Raw genomic sequence first — 23,184 nt, 5'->3', positions numbered from 1 at the left:
ATTGTTTACTATGGGGAAATTGGGATGATTTGGCCATTTGAGTTTCTAACTAAAAAATAATACCCACAAGCATTGTATGTATTTAAACTACTTAGCATTATCAGACCAGAAGAGTATGACTTTCTTAGTGAATTTGCCACAAACCTTCATTTATGGATAAAAGAAGTAAAATCTTGTCTGATACAGATGTTTTGCGTGTTACTCCAAATGAGAAGCAGTTACTATCAATAGCCGGAATGTGCCACTTTTGCTTATCAATACAATTTGCATGTCAAATAAAAACAGTTTGCAGTAAAGGAAATGATGACGAAGGAAACTTTTTAAAAATATATTTAATCCTTAGATTTGTCATGGCAGTGTAACACGTCCCTGAGAGGAGACTCCAGAACTTTACAGTAACTTAGAGACTGATATTCCAGCATAAAGAGATCATCTACAAGATATTTTTAAAAAACAAAAAGGCAGGTTTAGAAATAAAAACGCAATAAAGGTTTAGGAAGAAGAGGGAAAGCATAAACCATTAAGGCAAAATGTAATATAAAAACAGAACAAACAACAACAAAAATATAATCACTGCGCTCTCAGCTCTATAGTCGGGCATCAGCCAAGAACTGCAGCTTTCACCGTCCTAAATGACAAGTGAATGCGTACTATGTCTGAAATGACTGCACAACAAATGAAGGCACAACCATTTTACGCAACTGGAATGTTAACAGAAAAAAAAATGCTGCTTTTCCCCTCATTTTAAATAACATCATCCATAAATAACTTATCTAACAATTACGCTGACAGTAAAAAAAGTTATGAAAAAACAAGAAAAAGAAATAAGTATAGATTTCATGTAAATCAGAAAGATTGCCGAAAAGAACATTAACAGCAGTCACAAACTACAACGCTGTCTTTGAGAAGACTTTCCAGATTGTCACATTAAAACAAACAGAAGTTCGCAAACTTCTCAACTCCACACGGTTATCTTTGAAAAAGGCAGTGGGTTCAGAAAGGCACAACACTGTCACAACAAATCAGTTTTAGATTTCTTATCAATAATAGCGGTTTTACTTGAGGCAAAACAAAAGCATCAGCCCTAGCTCGTCATCTTTTAGAACAAAAAACTCAAATGAAAAAAATCAGCATTAAGACTTTTCCCAGTTTTTCTGTAGAGCAGCCCCCTGTAGCTGAATGACAATCAGAAGCAGATCAGAAGACAGATATAACTACGAACAGGGTAGATCACTTAAAAGGTAAACTGAGGTACATGATGGTGATTGGAAATAAAATGAATGCAAATGCAAAACAAAACCACTTAAAAAGAAACTGATTTAATAAATATGAACTATTCTGTAATCCACAACATGACAGAAATGGCCTTCCCATCAATAATAAAATAGATTTATTTCTATTTTGTCACAAAGAAATAAAAATCTTTCCAGTACAGACTCATGTGCAAGACTGAGTTTTATAGTATAGAACCCTTTTATACGTGTGTGTGTGTGTGTGCATCCCTGGAGTCTGTCTTTAAGTTCAGCTTGTCTTTGGATCAAGTCCTTTTTCTTGTAACTTGTAGTGAGGATCAGGGTTTCAGTAAGTAACATTGCACGCAGCAGTATCTTCACACACAGAATCTTCCAGTCAGTGGGACTCATCAACCCTCTTAGTAGTCTGAAATATATCCAGTGAAAAACTCTGAACAGTAGTATCTCCTTAGCAAAGACTTTTACTGCTTACACCTGCATCACACCCTGAGTGAATGAAGGCAGCATCCAATCTGCTGTCCCATTCTCCACTCCTCAGTAGGTGTTGCTAAGACACAACAGGAGTCAGGCTCTGGCCTTAAGGTGCTTCGGGTGCCATGGATGTAACCATGGCGATGTCATAGTGCGGCACCAGGTGACAAGGTCACCTGTGGCTTGTTGACATCTGCCGATTCCACATGCCACGTTTGGAGTGATAGTGATGGAAAAAGTTCTTCAAGTAGATCCTTTCCACTTCCAGTCCAGACTGGAGGATCCTGGAAAACAGAAAGAGCACGCTTTTAAACCCCTATGTGGTAACAAATAAGAGAGAAAAAAGGCCAAAATCTTATTTTAAAAAAATGTATTCCTCAGAATTCTTTTCAACTAAATTAAAAAAGTATTTTATTTGGTTAAATTCTTTTTAAAATGCAGATTAAACTCCAGCAAATTTGCAGTATGAGCCTGAAATCTTTGGTGTGAATAAAAATGTTCTGTTTCTACTTTTGTAGCTTTGCTGATATTTTCAAGTTTTAAATATTTTACCACTTTTTGTGTACAGTGGTCCCTCATTAATCGCGGGAGTTACATTCTAAAAATAACCCGCAATAGGCGAAATCTGTGAAGTAGTCAGCGTGTATTTTTTACAATTATTATAGATGTTTTAAGGCTGTAAAACCCCTCACTACACACTATACACTTTTCTCAGACAGGCATTAACATTTTCACACTTCTCTCTTGTTTAAACACCCTCAAAGTTCAAACCTTTGTAGAAAAATAAGTCCATTTATGTAAATTTGGAAAGCTGAATGCATTCTGTACTGTACAGGAGACACGGCATGGAGGAGATTTATTGACAATGGTCATAAAAAAAAAATCTGTGAAACTGCGAGGCCACGAAAGGTGACCCGCTTTATAGCGAGGGACCACTGTACATAAGAAAAACAGCAACAGGGATGCAAAAAGCATCTTCAACAATATTTAGATTGTTTCCAAATCTTTAATTAAGAAAACATTTTCCAAACCGATGAACCTCAAAATCTAAGAACAAGAAACTCTATCTAGTCAGAGACACAAAGGAGTGAAGAACACACCTATCAAGTAGCTCCCAGTCTTCTCCTCCCCAACGGTCTCTAAATTCCCTGGTGTTCATTCCTCCGATTGCATCCAAGTCAGACTTATAGATCCCCAGCAAGCCGAAGCCATTCACCTCCCAGAAACCTGCATGCAGACAGCACAATCACACATAAGCTTTTCATCTTAGGAGCAACATTGACTCTTTTTATTTTATATTTCAGAAAAGCAACAAAATACATTTTTGTTTACAGAACAAGTGGTAATTAAATTCTTACACACTTTCCAACCAAGTCCTTTTGTTTCTTTCTTTGTCTAAAAAAGTCTGCATTGCTTTCCCAAGATTATCCTTTCTTTCTCTCCTTTCAATATATCCATAACTTGAACAGTTAAACCAAGAGCCTAAATTCTAATGGTGTACATACCTCACATAAAAGGGAGGGGGGGTGGAGTGAACAATCCCTCATCAGGTGGATGAGTGGTTGTTTCTGATGAAATCAGATCTAACAGGTTTTACATAATCAGTTCATTTTGACCAAATCTAGTAGAACTTTTCTTTTTCCAGTTTGTGGGAAAAAGACTTTTTCCCTATACTGTAGACTTCAAATACAATGTTCATCCATTCCTCAATACAAGGGCGCTCCTATTGACTCATTTTGTAATCCTATTCTGCAGCTGCTTGCATCTTTTGTGTTGAACAGCATGTTGTATTATGTCCACTGCTTTTGTTTAAAGATCTTGTGTCAGAATGGTTAAAAAAAAAAAAAAACTCCCACTCATCATGTGCTGCAGCTTAAAAACACAAGATGTGGCAGGTTATTTACACTGCTGCAGCCTGTTCAATTTTTGAATGTGTATTGCAACACATAATAAGTAATTAATCAATACGTGTTTATGCAAGAATTTATTATTTCTATTCAGTTATTTCTGCAGTCACCCAGGCTCAAACTGCATTCACAAAGATAAATTCAACTGGCAGACAAACTGGAAAAGCAGGTTTTATAAACAAGGTTAGAGCAAACAAAGAGGTAAAAAGAAAAGTCCTTTTGCACTGCGTAGCTCACAAATGCTAGCAATTAATTAGCCATTATACAAACCAGGCTTAAAGAACACAAGTGCCTTGAAATATCACCTAATCTTAATACTTTTAGTTTCCCTCTCTGTTGAATGTTCTTCCTCTTGGTCTGTTAAAACTAAAAACGCTAGCCTTAAAATTCCTCTGATTCTAAAATGATCTAATTCTGATAATTTGCACTTAGATACAGTAAAAATATAAAAACTCAGCAAGTGAAGCATTCCTGTTGACACATAAAGACATGCAACACTCTGACAACCAAGCCAGGGCAGGGTAGGACTTGTAAGTTGATAAATCAGAGTGAATGCTCAGAGTGAAGTCTCTTTACCATTAACTCCAAAGGGAAACTTCAGAAAGGGACATTTAGATGGAATGACAAAAATGCTGTTACATTTAAGCTGCCATAATTTATTAATGTAGATTTTTCTAACTCACAAATGTTATTTAGTGTAAAAACATAATAAACAGATGTAAAGATTCTCTTCCTACCTTTGGCCTCTAATGGGATGGCACCACAGTTTAGTCTGAGGACTATGGGAGCAAAAGCCATGTACCCTTCCACACAGTGCTTCCTGATCATATCAATGATGGAAGAAGGGAAGTGGATGTGGAGATCACAAAGAAACACAATGCTGTGATCATCCTGAGGCAGAGTGAAAAGGGAAAAAAGAAAATCAGAGTAAAGCGATCTATCCAGACATCTAACTTTGTGTTTCGCTGCTTTTGATGTCACTGCTCACATTTATGAGGTTGATTCCTGCTTGCAGACCAGCAGAGCGCTCGAAGTTCCCGCTCAGCTTCACGTACTGGTACCTGCTCAATTCCACAAGCACGATCACATGACAGAACTTTCAAGAATGGTGCAATTTAAGCTTTCATTTAGAGGAAAAGTCAAGCACACACAGACCTGGGGAGTGATGATTTCTGCAGGGCCTTCCTCACATCCATGTCAGTGCTGTCAAAGTCTGTGATGATGACGTTAAAGTTTGCATCCCCCGTTTTCCTGAACAGCTGCTCCATGTCTACAATCAGCTGCTGCACCCAGCGAGCCTGATTTTTCACTGTAAACAAAATTTATACAAACTACATGACTAGAAATAATTAAGCATTCACACAGATGAAAACTTCGACAAAGAAAAAAACTTTTGGCAAATGCTGAATTTGAGTTTTAGGCTGGATGTGCATGGTTAAAGGCTGTAGCATACCTGGTACAATGAAGTGGACGGTGGCAAAAGGATTCCAGCGGAAGCCCACCGGGTTGCAAAGAACCAGCTGTGGTTTCTGCCGCAGGAAACCGTAGTCCTCGCTGCGTTGCCTGCTGTGGCGGATCAGAGCATAGATGTAGTGGGTAAGACGCAGCAGTTGCCCGTTGGCGTCTCTCAGCTCCAGCTCGAGAAGATATCTGTTTCCCTGGACCCTGTCCACACGCTTTACCACATTAACAACACGCTCCAGTGTAAACCGCCTGAGGGGGCAATCAGACACCCAAAAGAATAGAGAAAAAAAACATCATGAAGCGCACTACAAAACAAATATGTGATCCATGTACAGATGTGTGTGCAGTTCTGAGATGTAAGATGTTCAGACAAAAAGATGTGTAGTGCATGGTGTATAGTTATCTTCCATGATCCACATCTGGACAAAAAAAAACCCTAGCATACACTTAAAACTGGAACATGAATAAAAACATGTAATAAATAGCAATAAAAAATAAATAAAAAAATCTAAATATATGATTATAAAGAATGCAATCTATGTAACCTGGTGTATGAAGTATTTATTGCAAGTATAACAGTAATAATAAAAAAAAGTCCACTAAATTAACTACAAAATATTGTTTTTCTGACTGAAATTCAATTAATAATTAAAGCTTTAGTTCACATAATTACTTCTCAGTAGCTGCCTTTCAGGAAGAAATAAAACAGACATTTAGGAAATGTAAAAAAACAAACAAAAAAAAAACATTATCCACCAAAAAAATAGTACTATAGCTGTAGCATCGTAAAATGAATCAAGACTGCATAGAACTAAATTGGAAATAGAACAGAACTGAGTAAAATTGGGAAATAAATTATTCAAATCTAATGAAGATAATTTGCTTATACATACCGGTAACCCAAATCAGAACCTGCTGAGCTAAATATGTAAATGTACATGTTTATCAACTACACACTTAATTCTAGTCACGTAAAATAATTAAAAATATCAAAATTTCATGTTTTTAAACCAGCAGAGTAAGATGTAGATTGCATGGTTTTAAAAAAAAATAAAAAAAATAATAGAATTTAGTTGATTTAAAAATCTTAAATGAGAACAACCAAACTAATAAGCTATACATGTATCTCTCTCTCACACAGTACACAAGCACACAGACATACCCACGATGCTTTGCATTGAGACGCTCCATGAAAGCCTTGACCATGGGCAAAGCATCACTGGGGTCAAGCAGCAGGTTTCCAGAGACATTGCAGTTCAGGTCGATCCAATCGGAGCGATGTGCCTGGAGGTCCAGGTGGTTCACCTGGAAGGTTTGGTTCCAACTGACCTTAATGTCAAACACGGGTGCTGTAGTAAGATCCTCATCATCTACAAAGTCTCCTGGTTGCCCCCAAGGAGAGTCTTCATCACCCTCCCATGCGTCTCTGTTGCCCTCACCTCTGTTATTAACATCATCCTTATTCCATGCCTCATCCTCGTCTCCTTTTGTATCTGCCCGTGTTTTGATAATTTTTTCTTGATCAGTCATCCTTACTCTGTGTTTGTGACTTTCTGCATCATCTTGTAGAGGTACATTCATCTCTATCTCTTTTTCCCTCCGCCTTTTTCTACGTTGTGGCTCCACTTGACTTGACCTTACCATGAGGCGGTTGGCATCTTTCCTTGGAGAGGTAAAATGCTTGGTGTTGGCCAGTTCTTTCTCCTTGGTCACAAACTTCCACTGATTGCCCACCATGTTTTTTTTAGGCAGACGGACATCCGTGTCTGGGTTTTTAAGCTGAGAGTCTTTGATGCTCTGGATTTGGGTATGGTTAACTTTATGAGTCCTCTGGATCTGATCCAATTTAGAGTCAAGTTGCTTTGATGGAACAGTTGGTTGTTGCTTTGCTCTAAGCTGTTCTTTATCAACTTGTATTGGTGGATTCATCTGCTCTGATCTCTTAGATAAATTTACTTTTTGCCTCTTTTTCGGTCTTAACTTTACACTTGATTTCATTCGTTTAACTGAGCCTTCCTGTTTTAATTGTGTCCCATTTTGCTCCAGATGTTTGGAGGCTTGCATAGGCATCAGCTGCACAGACTCAGCTCTTTTTATTGGTTCTGGGTGAGGCTGTGGCAAGGTTTCTTTGCTTTGTCTGATCTGAAACTCCTGTGTGTGCAGTCTTTCGTCTGTGGATTTGTCCAGAGTGCGGTTAGTCTCTTGAGTGACCAAGGAGAAGAGTTTGCGCCTGCGCTTCTGAACATAATCATCATAATCATCCCCATAGTCTGGGAAAAGGGCGTTGTTCATCTGGTTAAACCTGACTTTCTTCTCTCGCTCATTGGCTTTATTGTCTATGCCGTCCTCCTCATCAAGAAATGACTTCTTCTTCTGGAAATTAAAATCTAGCATTCACCAAAAGCAGAGTCAGTAACAGAGACTGAAATAGTTTGACAATACAGGCAAATTGATTTTGTATTTAAAGAAAAAATAATGCACAGAATACCTCGGCCTGCATTTCCTCTGTCCTGTGCATCTGGACGGTCTAATCTCATGTATCTAGAGAAACCAAATCTGAGAGAGATAAAACACAACATTACTGAAGGAGGGCACTTTAATTAGGAGTATTATAGGCAACATTTTTTCATAAGATGCAACTTTAGAAAATCTGTTTAGACTGAATAACACAGAACAACTGAGCATGCTATATTGGTGGTATAGGCAAGGCAGGAGTATAAAGGTAAAACTACTACAGATTTATTCCAAGTATGCATGCCACATTTTCATTTAAAGTCTCACATTTTCATTTTGTAAGGGCTCTCGGGGTAGAAGCAGCTGTTCTCTGTCTCCATGTGCGTGAGCCGTGTGTAGTCATTTGGGTAGATGTAGGACATGTGGACCTGGAGCGATGAAACAAAATGGCATGCAATAAAATATATGACAGCTTGCTGCTTAAGGCCAGAAAGAGATAGAAATTATATTCTCTCACACAGATCAGAAATGTACTAAAATACGAACAGAGCACACTGCATGTGATTTTAAGATGGATACCAAACTTCTGAATGGTTGTGAACTAGGCAAGGTTTTGGATTGGAAAAAGAAATCTAAAATAAAATATGGTCAGATTTGCAGTTAGCTGGATAAGAAAATCTGTTCTTCTCTTAAGTTCGTCCTGTAAATTTGAAGCTAAAGCCACTGGCAGGTACCCTTAGCTTGAGGTAAATAGTGCAAACAGGGTGAAAAGAAAATCTTGCTTTCTTTAAAAAATGAAATCATACAAATACATGTCAATGTAACCATTTTTTTTCCAACTCTTTACAACTAAAATTACAATTTTATAAATTATGTTGTTATTTTAAAAAGGAAAGAGGGTGAGGTATAACTATTTTCTTATTAAACATGACTTACAGGGACAAACATTGTACTTGTTTCAAAAGATTTAGATTTTATAGAGGTTGTTGTATCTGATCATATGAAACAAAAAAAATATATAATGGACATAACCATGAACCTCGCCCAGGTGATTAATAACCTGAACACCTATTTTGTTGTGAAAGGTTGCTAAATCTAATTTGCATAAAGTGACTTAAAGGTTTTTAGGTGTGAAGTGTAACTCAAATCACTTTACACCTAATAAACACAAATAAATGTTTGAACATCGTGTGTGACTTAATGTGCAAAATGTGACTTTTTCATTCAGCACCCTGAACAGTATGAATAGGTATTAATCATTTTGTCTGAAGCTCAGCCTGAAGAAGTGTGATTTAAATAGACAAATTATACAAATACACACAAACTGCAGTCCCTGGTATCGCTCCAGAGGAAAGTCTTTGATTGTGTAGCTGGGTTTGTATGAGCAGTCAGGCAGAACACCCTGCAGGAACTTGCTGTTTATCAGACGAACTGCAAACAAACACAAGCAGATTTGAGTTATGATTACTTTATGCTTAGCGAGTAAGAGGAAATAACTTGCTAAACACTTGCATCCCGGAAGGTAGAAAACAGAGCTACAAAGAGACTTCTCTAACCTTTGTAGAGTGCGTCTCTGGGGTCATCCCTCAGCATGTCAGCTGCAACACTGCGCTGTTTTGTGGGGGCGTGTTGGTGGCTTGCAGCCGTCTGTGGTATGTGGGCAACATCATTCATCAACAAAGCAGACTCATCTGTCGGATAGAGCCAAAGAGCATTAGAATGAAAGAAGCGCTTCATGTTTATTGCAAAATGAATCCAGTGACTTGCAGTTTTGAGCAGTCACGCAGAGCTGTGGCAAACTGTTTCAGATTGAGTGGCACAGAATGAAGCCATTTTAACTGTGACTGATGTCTTTTCACACCCCAGGAATGACGTGTGTACTTACTAGCATAGAGGGAGATGTGCTTTGACTCAATAACCGTAAACCTCAAGCCTTGGCCCAGGAACTTCCACTGAAGGAAAACAAAGCACCGCATGCCTCTTACACTTCAATACTCACATTTAAAACAAAACGGGGCACAGACTTAGCATGAGAGCTACACCAACAGCAAGAGTTTAGAAAACAGAGCACATTACTTACTGCCACTTCCACATGGTCAGTCCCTCTGTCATTTTGCTTGTGGATAACTTCAAAAAAGTATCTTCTCTGAGCAGACAGCCTGTCAGACATTTAGGGCTTATGTTAAGGACTGCACAAGTGTCACATCAACATAAACTATCCATAATCAGATATAATCTTAAACCTTTAAATGTGGGATCTTTTTTTGTCCTGGTTGTATGTCAGAAATATAGATATTTTCATTCACAATGACAGCTGGCTATTGCTCAGAAAGCAGATGTTATCTTTGCTCTAGAAAATTAAGGAATTTCAATGGAAAGGTGAGAATTTAAAAACTATCTTCCTACTAGATTTTCAAAGATGTTTTGAAGTTTAGTCCAATCCTGGACAAATCTAAAACAGTAGAGATAAAATAATGAGGCATATCGATCTCTTCATTCTCTATGTCAGAAGGGCCGGGAGAGGTAAAGATGACTTGGGAAACATAATATTTAAAACATTAAAAAAAGATAATAAAAGAATGGATTTGTTTTATTGTTGTTGTTTTTGTTGTTGGACTGGTCTTAATGCCTTATGAACAAAAAGATTTTAAAAAGACAGACATAAGAAAACTGCTAACAACTTGCAGACCATCTCAAAAGCCATCAGTCTCACATTTTAGTTGCATTGGTGGAAAAGCCAGTTATCTGTGGCCTGCGTGGTTATGAATCATATCAAAACTGTGACAGGGAAGCTGGCTCATGTACTGCTTGAGAAACAAACAGCAAAGTCTTAAACTAAATCCTTATAAGTATTTGAAGTCACTCAAGGCTGGTAAAATACCTAGATAATCCCTAAATATTTGAAAAGGCCTAGGATGTTTTTTGCTCAACATTTATTATGCATATATGCCACAAACAAACAAAACATTGATTTCTTAAGCTTTCTTATCTTGTAGCTTAGCTTTCCTTCAGATTAATAAGACAGATCCTTTGAGTTAAGATTTTCTCTTGCAGATCATTGTTAAGTCAAACTCCAATCTTTTTACATGCAGAAATTTAGGTGCATGAAGCTTTACTGCAAGCTGGCAAACACGCTGCCTGGCCAAAGAAAAAAGGAAGTTGCCATCCAGCGTTGCATTAATCTTTCACCAGTAGCTTGTATTGATGATGATAGAGTCCGACCACTGAGCACAGCCTTCTCCAGCACATCCTAAAGATTGGACTGGACTCTGTGGTGGCCAATCCATGTGTGAAGATGATCTCTCATGCTCCCTGAACCAATCTTTTACAATCTGAGCCTGATAAATCTAGACATCATCATCTTGGAAATATGCCCCTGGTCATTAAGTATATTCAGGTAGCCACAACTACAAGAGACCCCTAACATAAACTACAACAACCCATCCTGTACATCTGTACCTTCATTCATTCCTGTCATAACTACACCCAGGTATCCTCTTCATACATCCAAACAACAGAGAACTCACCAAAACCTCATTCACATTCAGACCCATAGTCCATCCCCCGCTCATCTTCCCACCCAATTCAACATGGCACTTTTACAACAGATGCATGAAATAAGACATTTTTAATTAATGATTTGATTATAGAGAATAGAATTGATTGTTTAGAGACAGCACCACCAAATTAAATATTATTTTATTCTGTTTTATGCTGCTATTGTTTTAAAAACACTTGCTTTTAAAAACATCACATTTGTGACTTTCAGTCTTTTGAATATTGTTCTTTTGTTTTTAGCTGTTATGCATAATTTTATATACAGTGCCTTGAAAAAGAATTCATACCCCTAAAACCTTTTCACATTTTGTGACCTTACAATCACAAACTTGACTATATTTTGTTGAGATTTTATGTGATAGATCAACACAAAGTAGCACATAATTATAATGTGGAATGAAAATGAAGCATGATTTTCAAAATTTTTAATCTCCCTGGAGATTTTGATCTACATACAGAAAATCAGTCTGACTCCACCTTGAAGGAATTTTTAAATCTAATACATTGTTTTGATTTTAACCAGCATGTTACACAGCCAACACATAACAAAGGTCATACACTGGACTTGGTTTTTTCATTTTGTCTCCCAGTGACAGTTACAAATATTTCAGATTTAGGGATTTCTGATCACTCCTGTGTGTTCTTTAATAGAGAAGAATTTAAACAACAGAACACGCTGGAGAGAACTGTAAGGAAGCGACAGCTCACCAGTGAAGTGGCGGCAAAGTTTGTGGAGCTTTTATATGATAGAGACATTTTATCTGATCCCTGGGATTCTACAGTTGATTTTATGGTTGATAGTTTTAACATAAAAATTAATAAGAGCACTGGACAAGGTGGCAATGATACAAACAATAAAGCTTAGAAAAATTCCAAAGCCACCCTGGATCAACTCTCACAACTAAAGAGAAAGTGTCTGTCAGCAGAGAGAAGATGGAGAAAATATAAACTCACAGTTCACCACTAAATATACAAAGATCATCTCTCCACCTACAATAGAGTCAGAAGAAGCCAGATGGACTTACTTTTCCAGACTCATCTCCAGCAATCGCAATAATAAAGATTCCTCTTTTCAACTGTTGACCGGCTAATAAACCCCATCCTCATTAATTCCACCAGCTCTGCTGAGACCTGGGAGACCTTTGCTGCCCACTTCAAAAGGTAAGATTGACATAAGATCAAACCATGTCTCTTTTCAGAACCCACTTTTACCCCCTTTACAGTGTGTGCTTTTAACAGAGGAAACACTGGAGAATTTTGTTCTGGTTGATGATTTTAAAACTAAACACAACCACATGCATTTTAGATCCCATCCCCACTCACCTTTTTAAATCAGTTTGTGGCTCTTTTATTGAGAAACTTCTGCATATCATAAATTGCCCTCTTCATACAGGGGTCTTTCCAGAGGTTCTTAAGAGAGCTGCAGTTAGGCCCCTTCTAAAGAAAAGCTATTTGGATGCATCACTCTCTAGCAACTACAGCCCTTTGTCCAATCTCCCATTTGAGAGAAAATTGATTTAAGCAGCTGAATGATTTTATGACAACTTATAATATATTTAAAAAAATTTCAGTCTGGTTTCAGAGAGTGAAGCTGTACAGAGGCAGCACTGGTCAAGATCTTAAATGAGCTCAGAACCAACACGGACCATAAGAAACTGTGTTGGTTCTACTTGACCTGAGTGCTGCCTTTGATACTGTAGATCCATCCTTTTAAACAGACTCGTGAAGACTGGACTCTCAGGCACAGTTTTTAACTGGTTATCTCAGTGATAAAAAGTTTGTATAAACATTAATGGTTCAATTCTGGGCCCTGTGCTTTTTAACATTTACATGCTGCCTCTGGGTGATATCATCAGAAGACATGGCATAAACATCCACAGCTACGCTGATGACACACAGCTTTGTGTTGCCGTGTCTCCTGATGACACCAAACCAACTGATGTCATTTTTAATTGCGTCCTAGAAATCAAATCATGGGTAGCAGCGAACTTCCTCCAGCTAAACCAGGACAAGACTGAAGTTTTAGTTATTGGCAATGGGGCAGAGAGGGAGAAACTAAACAACAAACTTCAAACTCTGGCATTAGAACCATGAGAACAGATGACAAAACCTTGGAGTCATACTTGACTCTGAACTCAGATTTAACACTCACATCAAGAATGTCACTATGACTTCTTTCTACCACCTGAAGAACATCACCTGAGTTCAACCGTTTCTCTCTCAAGCCGATGCAGAGACAGATCCGTGCTTTCACTTGCAGGATTGATCATTGCAACGCTTCTGTTTCTGGTCTCAGTAAAAACTTTAGTACCACTGCAGCTGCTGCAAAACTCTGCAGCTCGTCTGCTGACGGGGACCAGAAAGAGAGGTGGGGGTGCTTTTGTGTGCTTCATCTGTGTGAGAGTTAATGATTGGATGTGTGTTTTTGTTTTTAATTTGGTTGAGTTATATGCTTGGGTATGTGAAGGCTTATTTTATAATTTTGTTTAGTGGTTGATATGTAGTTTTTGTTGTTTAAAGCACTTTGTGCTGCTTTTATGTATGAAAAGTACTGTATAAATGAAATTTTGATTTGCTTTGATTAATTGACTGATTGCTACAGTGCATCAAATGGAGACATTTGTTTGATATTGGACATAGTCTCAGATAAAAAAAATAAATAAATAAATAAATACATACATACATAAAGCCCCTGAACTTTTCAGTTGAAATGTGTTAATACCTGTATGTAGCTGTCTGGACTCACCTAATTGGTTTGGAGGTCTGACTGGCATACTTCTCAAATTCCCCTGGGGCTGTCCATTCTGTGCCAGTCTAAAGAGCAAAAACTCACATGTAAAAAACATAAAACAGAGACAACTATGACAAAACTTAAAACATGCAGGGATATAACAAACATGCATACCTTTCCAACCCAAGCCAACAACTGCAAATTGACAGGGGAGTCATCTGTGCTAAGCCACAATTCAGAGTTGTCATCGGAGCTTAAAGCAAACACAAAGTCACCTGAGAGAATGAGAAAGGCAGAAGGATAGAAAAATTAATAAAAGAGGTGGAATGAAGAAATGGTAAAGCAGAAAAAGAGCAGGTAAAATAAAAAAAATAAATTAATAAAGGAAGTACCATTGGTGTATGGATGTAAATAACCAAATATCCTGAGTCCATAGTTGATCCATTGAGGAGAGACGGCCAGTTTCTGCACCGTACTCCTGGACTGAAAGAAGAAACACAAAACCAGCCACGATGTTAGCTCAACATGGGACTAGACCAGAAACGTGAGGATTTTGCATGCAGATGTAGAATGCACCTCTGAGTCAAAACAAAGGTGTAAGTGAATTCACTTGTGCAGGAATGTCCTCTGTGCAGCATAGAACACCAGTGCACACGGTATTTCAGACAAATGAACAAGGAACATACATGTGTGGGTAGACGATACATGCTCCAAAGAACATATAACAGAAATACTGGCAATAAGTGTAGAACTTAACAAAATTTAGCCGCTACCTCAAAACATCAAAAGAAAAATATCTCAAATACCTCACAAGTTCTGAATTGAAAATGGAAAGCACAGCCATTGTGTCAATCTGCAAAGGTTTCCTGGTTCTATGACATCATACATGTTGTATAATTTCCTGAGCAGACCGAGAACAAATGAGTGTTACTCACATGAGGATATAGTGGGTAGTGCAGATTCTTGCGCAGATCAGCTGTCGAACTGCCACACCAGTCTTCAAACACATGCAGATTAGCCTGTCCCTTAAACTGAAAGGAGAGAGAAGAATGTTGGCTTTGGCAGGAACACAAAACTGTGGTTCTCAGTCATTCAGCAGAAGAATAGCTAATCATCTGGCTTCACTGCTTAGCAAACTAAAGCCAATAAACTATTCCTTTTTAAGATGCCACTTGCCCGTACAGTGGCAGAACTGCCACATCACACTGTCACCCAATTCCTGCAAACCACAAGCCCTTTTGTTTATAAGCATCTATTATTCAACTAGTCTGCACAAAATAATGATAATTAGAAAAAGGAAAACAAAAAGGACTAGCTACTGTTAATGGGTAATATAGAAAAGCTTACTCTAAATAAAATATATACATGTAAACACAATTAAAATATTACAAAAGTGGGTGACAAAAGATGTACCACTTCTTGTGCACTTGTAATCATCTCAGTGGAATTCAGTAGGAAACACTACAACGTACACAGATCTATGATTAAGTAGCTGAGCTACAGTAAAGGCCCAGATGTCTGTAAACATACACCTCTGCGATATCTGCCAATGAGGCCATGTTATCTGATCGCTTTGTGTTAAATGCAAGACAGTGAGAGGATTACTGCATGTCAAGAGAAGTTAATCAGATTTCATTATTAGTCATACTTAATAGTTTGCAGTCATCAGCTCAATAAAAAAAAGTGCAAAAGCCTGAGGTTCAGAGAAAAGGCTCAAGGCTCAAATCACTCAAGATTACATCAGTGTTTCTTGTGATATTTCATAGGGCATTTCTTTTGACTTTAGCTACCATGTTCATGATTATAAGCCACTTTATTTACAGTTAGAGAAGCTCATTCAGTGCAAAGTGGAACTTTAGACTTATTAAAACCTTCCCAACTTTTGTTACTTTTAGATTTTTAAAGTGGACATAGCAAGATCAAGTCCCTCCATTTAACTTTTATTTTTAGATACTTCGAGATAAGCCTTGCACCAATAACTTCAAGTCTATAATTATTTCAGAATAAGGGGACAACTTTCTTCCCTCATCTCATGAACACACTGCTGGAGGTTGTAAACAGAAGAAATGCTTTTGACAAACAAACCAATCTCAAGCATGATTTCTGAAATCTAGCCATGCAAATCGGAGCCTAAACAAGATCCAGAATATAATGGGGGCGACGGGGGCGATGCAAACTTCCTGTTTGTGAGCAGTTGTAGAAACAACAAACAAAAGCCTGAATTCTGATCTCAAGCTGTAGAATCAGTCTCTAAAATACAGAGCTGAAGATGCCCATAAACAAGCAATGAGTACACGTGTGTTATCTTATTTTATTTATTTTTTTACTTTTATCAACCTGTGCGAGTTTAATCTGGTAGAAACTGCTCTTGGAAGCATATTCCAGTAGGAAAATTATTTATTTTGCATAATTTATTCCTACATAGAACACAATTTGATTTACAAATCATGCAAATATTTAACTTTAGCTTTTTTTTCCATTTTGTTTTGGAGCACAGTAAAATTTAAAAGGATTCCATACAAATGTAAAAAAAAAAGCTGAATTTTACACGTATCCATTTTAATTGTTTCACAAATGAGTTACCACAGTTAAATGTTAAATATAAAAGAAATATAGTATGAAAAATTAAATTAGATTCAAATTAAAAGAAAATGTATTTTGTGTTTTCATGCAAACATAATGTGACAGAGCCCTCCATGTTATTGTAGTATCACTTTAAAGTGAGCAAATACCTACAGGACCACCAACATGTTTTAAATTATAGAGAGCTTGTTTGCTATAAAAATAAAAATACTGAAATACGTAATGCTCAGTAATAATAATACTGACCCATTTTTATTAAAATTGCAACAAATATGTATATAATTGCTCCAATATCTGCATTACAGAGCAGGTCTTATTCTAATTTTCAAAATCTGTAGCTGACAAAAATCTCTATTAATGCATCAGCCTTGTACACAGAGTGCATTTCTCTCTACAAGCAAAATAACAAAAATCCAACATCTTGCTTTGAAGATTGTACATTTTACCACCCTTTTATAAAATGGTGTTTAGCCATTTTATGGTTTGTGTATTAAACAATATCTAATAAAATATATAAATAAATGAATGGAGGAATTGATAAATAAATCTGTGAGAAAAAAAAAACTCAGTGGAACACACATAAAAATGATCACAATAAACATTACACTGAAGTGTAGTTAAACTGGTCCATACAGCCAGAGTAACAGCTTGAACATGCAACATGAGGTGCGAGCAACTGGCCAAAGCACTGGCCTGCTTAATATAGTGGAAACATGACGACTCCAATGCAAAACAGCGGAAGCAGCTGAAGCCTGTTGCAGGAAAGGCACTTGTAAACAGGCAAATGGACTGAGCTGGGAGGTAACTGAGCATGCCCAGGCAGGCTATTCGAAGTTCAAAGGAGGTGAGAGTGAGTACTTAAGCATGCAAGCAATGTGCAAATAGACATGCTCACCTCTGGTTTCCAGGTTTGTGGAGTGTAGCTGGAGATCCAAGCAGCTGAATCCTCCACAGAAACTGGTTGATCATCCTAGAAAATGCATCAAGTTTTGTTTATCTTTAGCTCAGTTTTTGTTGCCCCTCCTCTACACAAACACAAAGCCTTGCATCGCCTCAGTTTTTGTTACTTTTTTTTCCTCCATGCACCTTCCTTACCCTTTGGTCAAGCATGACTCTCCTCCACTGGACGACATCAGTGTCAGGATTCATACCTGAGGAAAAGAGGGAGAACTATTAAGTACAGTGGGGGGTGATGGGTAAATTTGTGGCAATGTGCACCATCCTATATTTCATCTGGTGATTTAAAATAGATTTTCTAGCTCTGGCTTTTACTGAATTTACATTTAAACTAAATATATTCTAATCATGAAATAACAAATGGCTTGACCTGCTCAACAATCCACCCAATAGCTTTTCTTTGCTACATGGCTAAATTTAGGTCACATGCTAGGCTTGGTAATCTGATACAAGATGCTTTTCCATCCACTTCTGGCAGGTTTACGTTGCATTAACAACGAGGCTCGCCAGTATCCACAAGGAGTCCCACCCTGTTCCAGTGCACTCCTGACAACCACTGAATGCAACTCATCAGAGTCGCAGACTTCAAAGGGCTGCCACGACACTGCACTCCTCCTGTGTTGGGAAATTCTCAGACCCCCTAGCAGAGCACATGCAAAAATCTAAATCCTTCTGACTTTAACTGTTATTCCCCAAATCACAACAATACACATTTCAAAATTGGACTTTGCTTTCTGTCTTTTTCTGAGCTTGTGGTTACAGTCAGTGGGCTGTAGTTATAGTGTTTTTGTAAAGGTCTGTCATTACCACCAGGGTGGAGATCTCCAGAGTGGTGATTAAGAACAGCAGATGAGAAGGTTTTTTATTTATTTATTTTCATTCTCAACAGATTTAGCTACTCTTCTGTCAAGTCAGTGATTTGGTAAAATAAATAAACTTCTCTACTGGACAACATGTCAAAGTCAGAACGTTTCAGCAAGCACCTCTGCACACGTATGAACTGACTTTGCAAAAACCAAGAGGAGACACTAAAATATGCAGTTTACAAAATGAAAGAGTCCTGGTCATCCAGCCCATTCTACAAGTTACACAAGTTTTGTTCTTAAGCTTTAAGGATATATTTACATGATGTATTACATGCAAAGTCTCCCCTTGAATTTGAGCAGGTTTATGAAGGCCATGAAAAGAGTCTTAAAAACACTGTATGCTGGAGTTGGAAAGGTTCAAAAGAAACTGGACAATTGGCTACTAAACATTTCTTGGGCAACTGTGGACCGCAGCTTTCACAAACCAAAACTGGTTAAATCCTTGTTTGACAAGATGCGTCTTGTGGATTATCCTTACCATGGTTTATAAACCCGTTTTTAATCATAGCATTGCAAGTCAAATATGCTCTCCATGATGCAGGTGTCCTTGTTTGCTGGTTAATGATCAAGAGAAAACTTCAGACCCTTAGAGGGTTAACTACAAGAGGTAAATCAGTTTCCCTGAGTAAGCCTCAGGAACAGAAACACCACCTTACATTAAGGAAGTATACGGGGAAGCTGAGTAATTCAAGAGCTAAAACCCGTTTATCAGTCAAACATAGCGATGCTTCTGATATGGCTCATGTGTCTGCAAACTGGCATGCAAGTATTTATCTGTCGTTTCTGGGAAAAGGTAACAAAAGCGTAAAGGAGCACCCTCTGTGCTCAGATTATTCAAAATATTTCACCAGTCAGAAGAACAGGATCCTAAGCCTGGAATGGTCTGGACTCAGTCCAGCTAAATAATGGTTTATTTGCTCCAGGCTAAAGGCAGAGTCAACCAAACACTGAAAGTGGATGAAGCAAAATCCTTATAAAGTCACCTGAGAAACTTAAACTGTCTTATGATGTTATTTGGCTATTTATTTATAGTGAGGTTTTTTTTTCCTAATATTAACTTAATATTTAATTTAATTTGAATTTGTCCCAAAAAATTGGCACCCTGAAGAAGTAACCATCATTTTTAATATAGAGCCTGAAGATTAAAAACATGTAGAACAGTAAAAATGTTGTTTGATACGGTAAAAGAAACACTTCTGAGCCTGTCTGCAGCAGACTGAGTACAACTGAAATTAACCTGAAGCAAAACTGCCACAGGAAACAGACAGATTTTTTTTTTTTTTTTTATGTTGTTCTGCTCTTTTTAAATCACAAACTTCACTATAAATTTCTGTATTTCACCAGAGGATAGTTCACAAATACAAGAGAATACAAGAGGCAAACTTAATGCCTCAATTAGCTGGAGGCATTTCTCAATCAAGACATTTATTAACTGCAGCACTTTAAATATTATCTATGTTAAGTACCTGTGTGACCTACATGAGGGACAAAACAAGCTATCCCTTACAGACCCATATCTTGAGCCCCTGTGTGATCCTGTAGCAACATGCACTTTCTAAATCAGTTTGGTCTCTAGGTTTGTGGTGACGAACATGTCACAGCCCCGCTGCAGAGGAAAAGCAAAACAAGACAAAGCCTCCATTTCCTTCCAACATATCTTCTGAGAGGGCTTGAACTGTACTTTTATATGCATTAAAATGTTTCCTTTATGATAAAACTAACTTCTGTCTTCTGGTTATTAAAAGGTAAAAGAATCAGGTCTGTTTTTTTGTTATTCAAGACGAAAACCAGCACCGAGAGTCACAATATGACAACTGTTTGTGAAGATGTTTGTAGAATGTGGATCCCAGGAAGAGGAGCTACCAACTTAGCAGCAGCTAATGGGGATCTGAATAAAGAATAAAAAACAAGAAGCACTCAGAGAGCGCCTATAAAATCATTTAAATAAACTTTTAACTCATGTTGCGTAACATGGAAAATGAAGCAATGAGGAAACTTCCATCCAGGTGTGATTGAGTTATTTAAGCAACTACTGCTATCTTGAGTCATTTTTGAGAAATTTTGGGTATAAAGTGAGCCAAAGTTTGTTATATGCGAGAAGTCAAACTTATCCTATTCTATTATCAGTGGGCTGGAGGGTTGTTTTTTTTGTTTTTTTTTTCTTTCTAAGAGGTGCCAGTGTGGAGTTCAAACACACACACAAAAATAACAAAAAATCCAAAACAAAATATTATTTCTTTCTGTAAAACATCATTCAGACCCCTACAGCTTTTTCTGCATGAGTCAGTTTCATCCACCTGCTTTTGTATTCCCATTTACAGTTGGATAAACACATCTACCATTATGTGAGTTTTTTTTTTTACATATCCTGAATGACCACAGTGGTTACCACATCAGGCTCAAAGCAAGAAGGTTCTGGATTGGAAACACTTGTTCTCTCTGTGCTGCCATTGGTCTGGATGCTCCAGTTTCCTTCCATAGTCATGGATTTAAGGCTAATTTGTCATTCTAAACTATCTGTGGAACTAAGGATGCATGATTATCCTTCTCTGTGTTAGCCCTTTGATAGATTTGTCTATTTTCAGCCTAAGACAGTTAAAAACGCAACACAAGACCACAAACATTTTGTTTACTTAACAAAAATGTTTCTATTTGCCTGTTTTTTAACTGAATAAAACTGGGAAAAACATTTTCATCATCAACATCTCATTGTTTGCTGTTATTCAACTGTGGGTTAGTGGCACATAAGGGGTAAATTATTAACTAAACCAACGCTTAACCATAAAAAAGTAATAATAATAATAAATAAATAAATGAAAATGGATAAAGAAAAAGCTAAAAAAAATGTTATTCACTTATAAACAATAAAACACATCCCTCCAATAAACAGCACTTTAGTGTCATTTTAAACAGCCACTTGGTCAGAAGGTTAAAATATTACACTCCACGTAACTGAAAGCTTTCTTGGGTTTCATCATAGGGCTTTTAACAGAGCTGCTGTCAAATCACAAGAATTTCCATTGTGCTTCCCTCGAAAGAAGTGCAACAAGGGGACAACAAGCAAGGAATATGTGTAGAGGCAAACCTTGTTAAGTAGGTTTTAGGAAAGTGTTTTCACCCCGAGGCTTTGTTCAAAAGCATTGTTCCTTCTCTCAAACGGGCTGACACCAGATTGTCTCTGGTTGTTTTCATCTTCATCCTTTCAGTTGTGGTGGTGACATCCTTGTGTCATAACAGACTGTGAGAGCAATGCAACAGATGGTAAGGCGATGTGTGAATTAGTTAAAGGAGCAGGAAGTTTGGTTACCCAGAGTGAGAGACGAGACATCCTTCTGAAAATACGTGTGACCTGACTTTCTGACCTTTCCATCCCCCACTTTTACTGTCTTTCTCACTCTAAAACACACACAAAAATTGCTTCTTGTCTGTAAGTGAGGCATTTGTTATATCTGCTGCACCCTCAAATTTTCTTTGCAAATCAAGGAGAATTCTGAAGTGCATCACATTACTGCCAATGCTCACATGAAGACTTAATGGATCGTTTTACATTTACAGTTTCTTACCAAGCAACATGTTTAGGTAAGTTTAAAAACACTGTCAGCAAAAAAACTCTAAAATATCACAACAATAATATAAATTAAGTTTTGTCGCAGCGATAGTGAGAAATAACTTCATTGTCTCTCTAGAAATGTTAAGAGAAGGAGGGGAAATTTAGTTGAGTGGCACCAATCTACAGCTGTTGAAAGATGTTTTAATGGCTGTTTCCCTATATTTATACTTGAATGGACACCATATTTGAAGGTGTTTAAAATGAATCTTCTCCAGTTCATGTAAACTGAAAGGCTCAGCATTAAATAAATGTATTTAATATAGAGTTATGTTTTTCAAATGATTTCTGCTTTTCTGGCGCCTCTGTGTATGCCAACTTGCACGTTTTCATTACAGATATATACAAGTTTATTTCTTGCCACATCCCTATAAGCCTGAAATATCTGTGTAAGATGCACTTGATTCTAACAAAAGTTTAAGTCACAAACACTTGTTGAATCACATGCGTTCACCTTCGCAACCACAAACTTACTGATATTACTGCTCCACATCTTTGCAGCGACCATCTCATGGTAGAGGGCGAAAACTCCGACCAGCAGAATCGCCCCAAACAGAAAATATCTGACATTTCGTCGCAGTTTCTTAAAAGGAAAAAACGCCGCGATCATCTCGGTTCGCTTGCTCCCAAGTTACTCATTCGTCGGATCACCCTCTTTGTCATCAGCCCGGGATCGGACGCACCATCAGGTCGGACACCATTCGCCCGCAGCTGCCCTCTGTGGGTGTGCTGCGCACTACCTGCACCCTGAATAATCCCAGTGCGCGAGTCCCCTGGTGGCTCTCATCCCGCGAAAAATCTCCCACTCTGACCTGGGATAGCCCGGTCACCTACACTGGTTACTCTCGATCATCTAAATATTTAAAAGACTTTCCGGTTGCTATTGATTACCGAGCGAGCTCCTGCTGTCGGGTTAACCTATGCTCTGACTTGTCTCGCATTAATGAGCTCGCGAAACGGTACAAAGAATGAAGTGAAGGGTGAAATCTCACACCAGCTTCTCAACTCTATCAAGAGAGACCGAACAAGGCGGAAAAACGCTTACAGGACCTTCAATGTAAAAGCATAAGTCACACCGGCAAAATGAAAACATCTTGCAAATACTTGCACAATTTTAATTTAATATATTCAGTTGGCACTAAATTGTTTAATATACTTATATTGTTATGCCTTATTTTTAATATTAAAATGTATATTTTCAGGTTTCTTCTTAGCCGTTTTATTATTAAAAATGATACCGGAAACGCTGTGCTCCTACGTGCAGCTAGTTCAAACCTGGCGGCTCTCAGATTTTATGGAAGAGTAGAAATGGGCAGTAACCTAACAGTAACAA

The 23,184-nt window shown here is 37.7% G+C and overlaps 1 protein-coding gene across 1 annotated transcript; it reads right to left on the bottom strand.

The window, feature by feature from the left end:
* Positions 1 to 316: 316 nt before the first annotated feature.
* On the bottom strand, positions 317 to 22,836 carry b4galnt3b (beta-1,4-N-acetyl-galactosaminyl transferase 3b). Its single transcript, XM_041997977.1, has 20 exons — positions 22,326 to 22,836; positions 17,517 to 17,572; positions 17,317 to 17,391; positions 14,774 to 14,869; positions 14,231 to 14,321; positions 14,013 to 14,113; positions 13,854 to 13,921; positions 9,630 to 9,708; positions 9,435 to 9,501; positions 9,106 to 9,240; positions 8,871 to 8,980; positions 7,877 to 7,977; positions 7,584 to 7,651; positions 6,258 to 7,482; positions 5,085 to 5,344; positions 4,787 to 4,940; positions 4,620 to 4,692; positions 4,369 to 4,522; positions 2,825 to 2,951; positions 317 to 2,008 (listed from the first exon to the last, which is right to left on the bottom strand). The coding sequence occupies exons 1-20, from the start codon at positions 22,459 to 22,461 to the stop codon at positions 1,897 to 1,899; spliced, it is 3,288 nt and encodes a 1,095-aa protein (XP_041853911.1). The 5' UTR covers positions 22,462 to 22,836; the 3' UTR covers positions 317 to 1,896.
* Between the last annotated feature and the right edge of the window lie 348 nt (positions 22,837 to 23,184).

Source organism: Melanotaenia boesemani, chromosome 10, assembly GCF_017639745.1.
Source record: "Melanotaenia boesemani isolate fMelBoe1 chromosome 10, fMelBoe1.pri, whole genome shotgun sequence".
NCBI classification, from domain to species: Eukaryota; Metazoa; Chordata; class Actinopteri; order Atheriniformes; family Melanotaeniidae; genus Melanotaenia; species Melanotaenia boesemani.
This window is presented reverse-complemented; position numbering and strand designations above follow the sequence as displayed.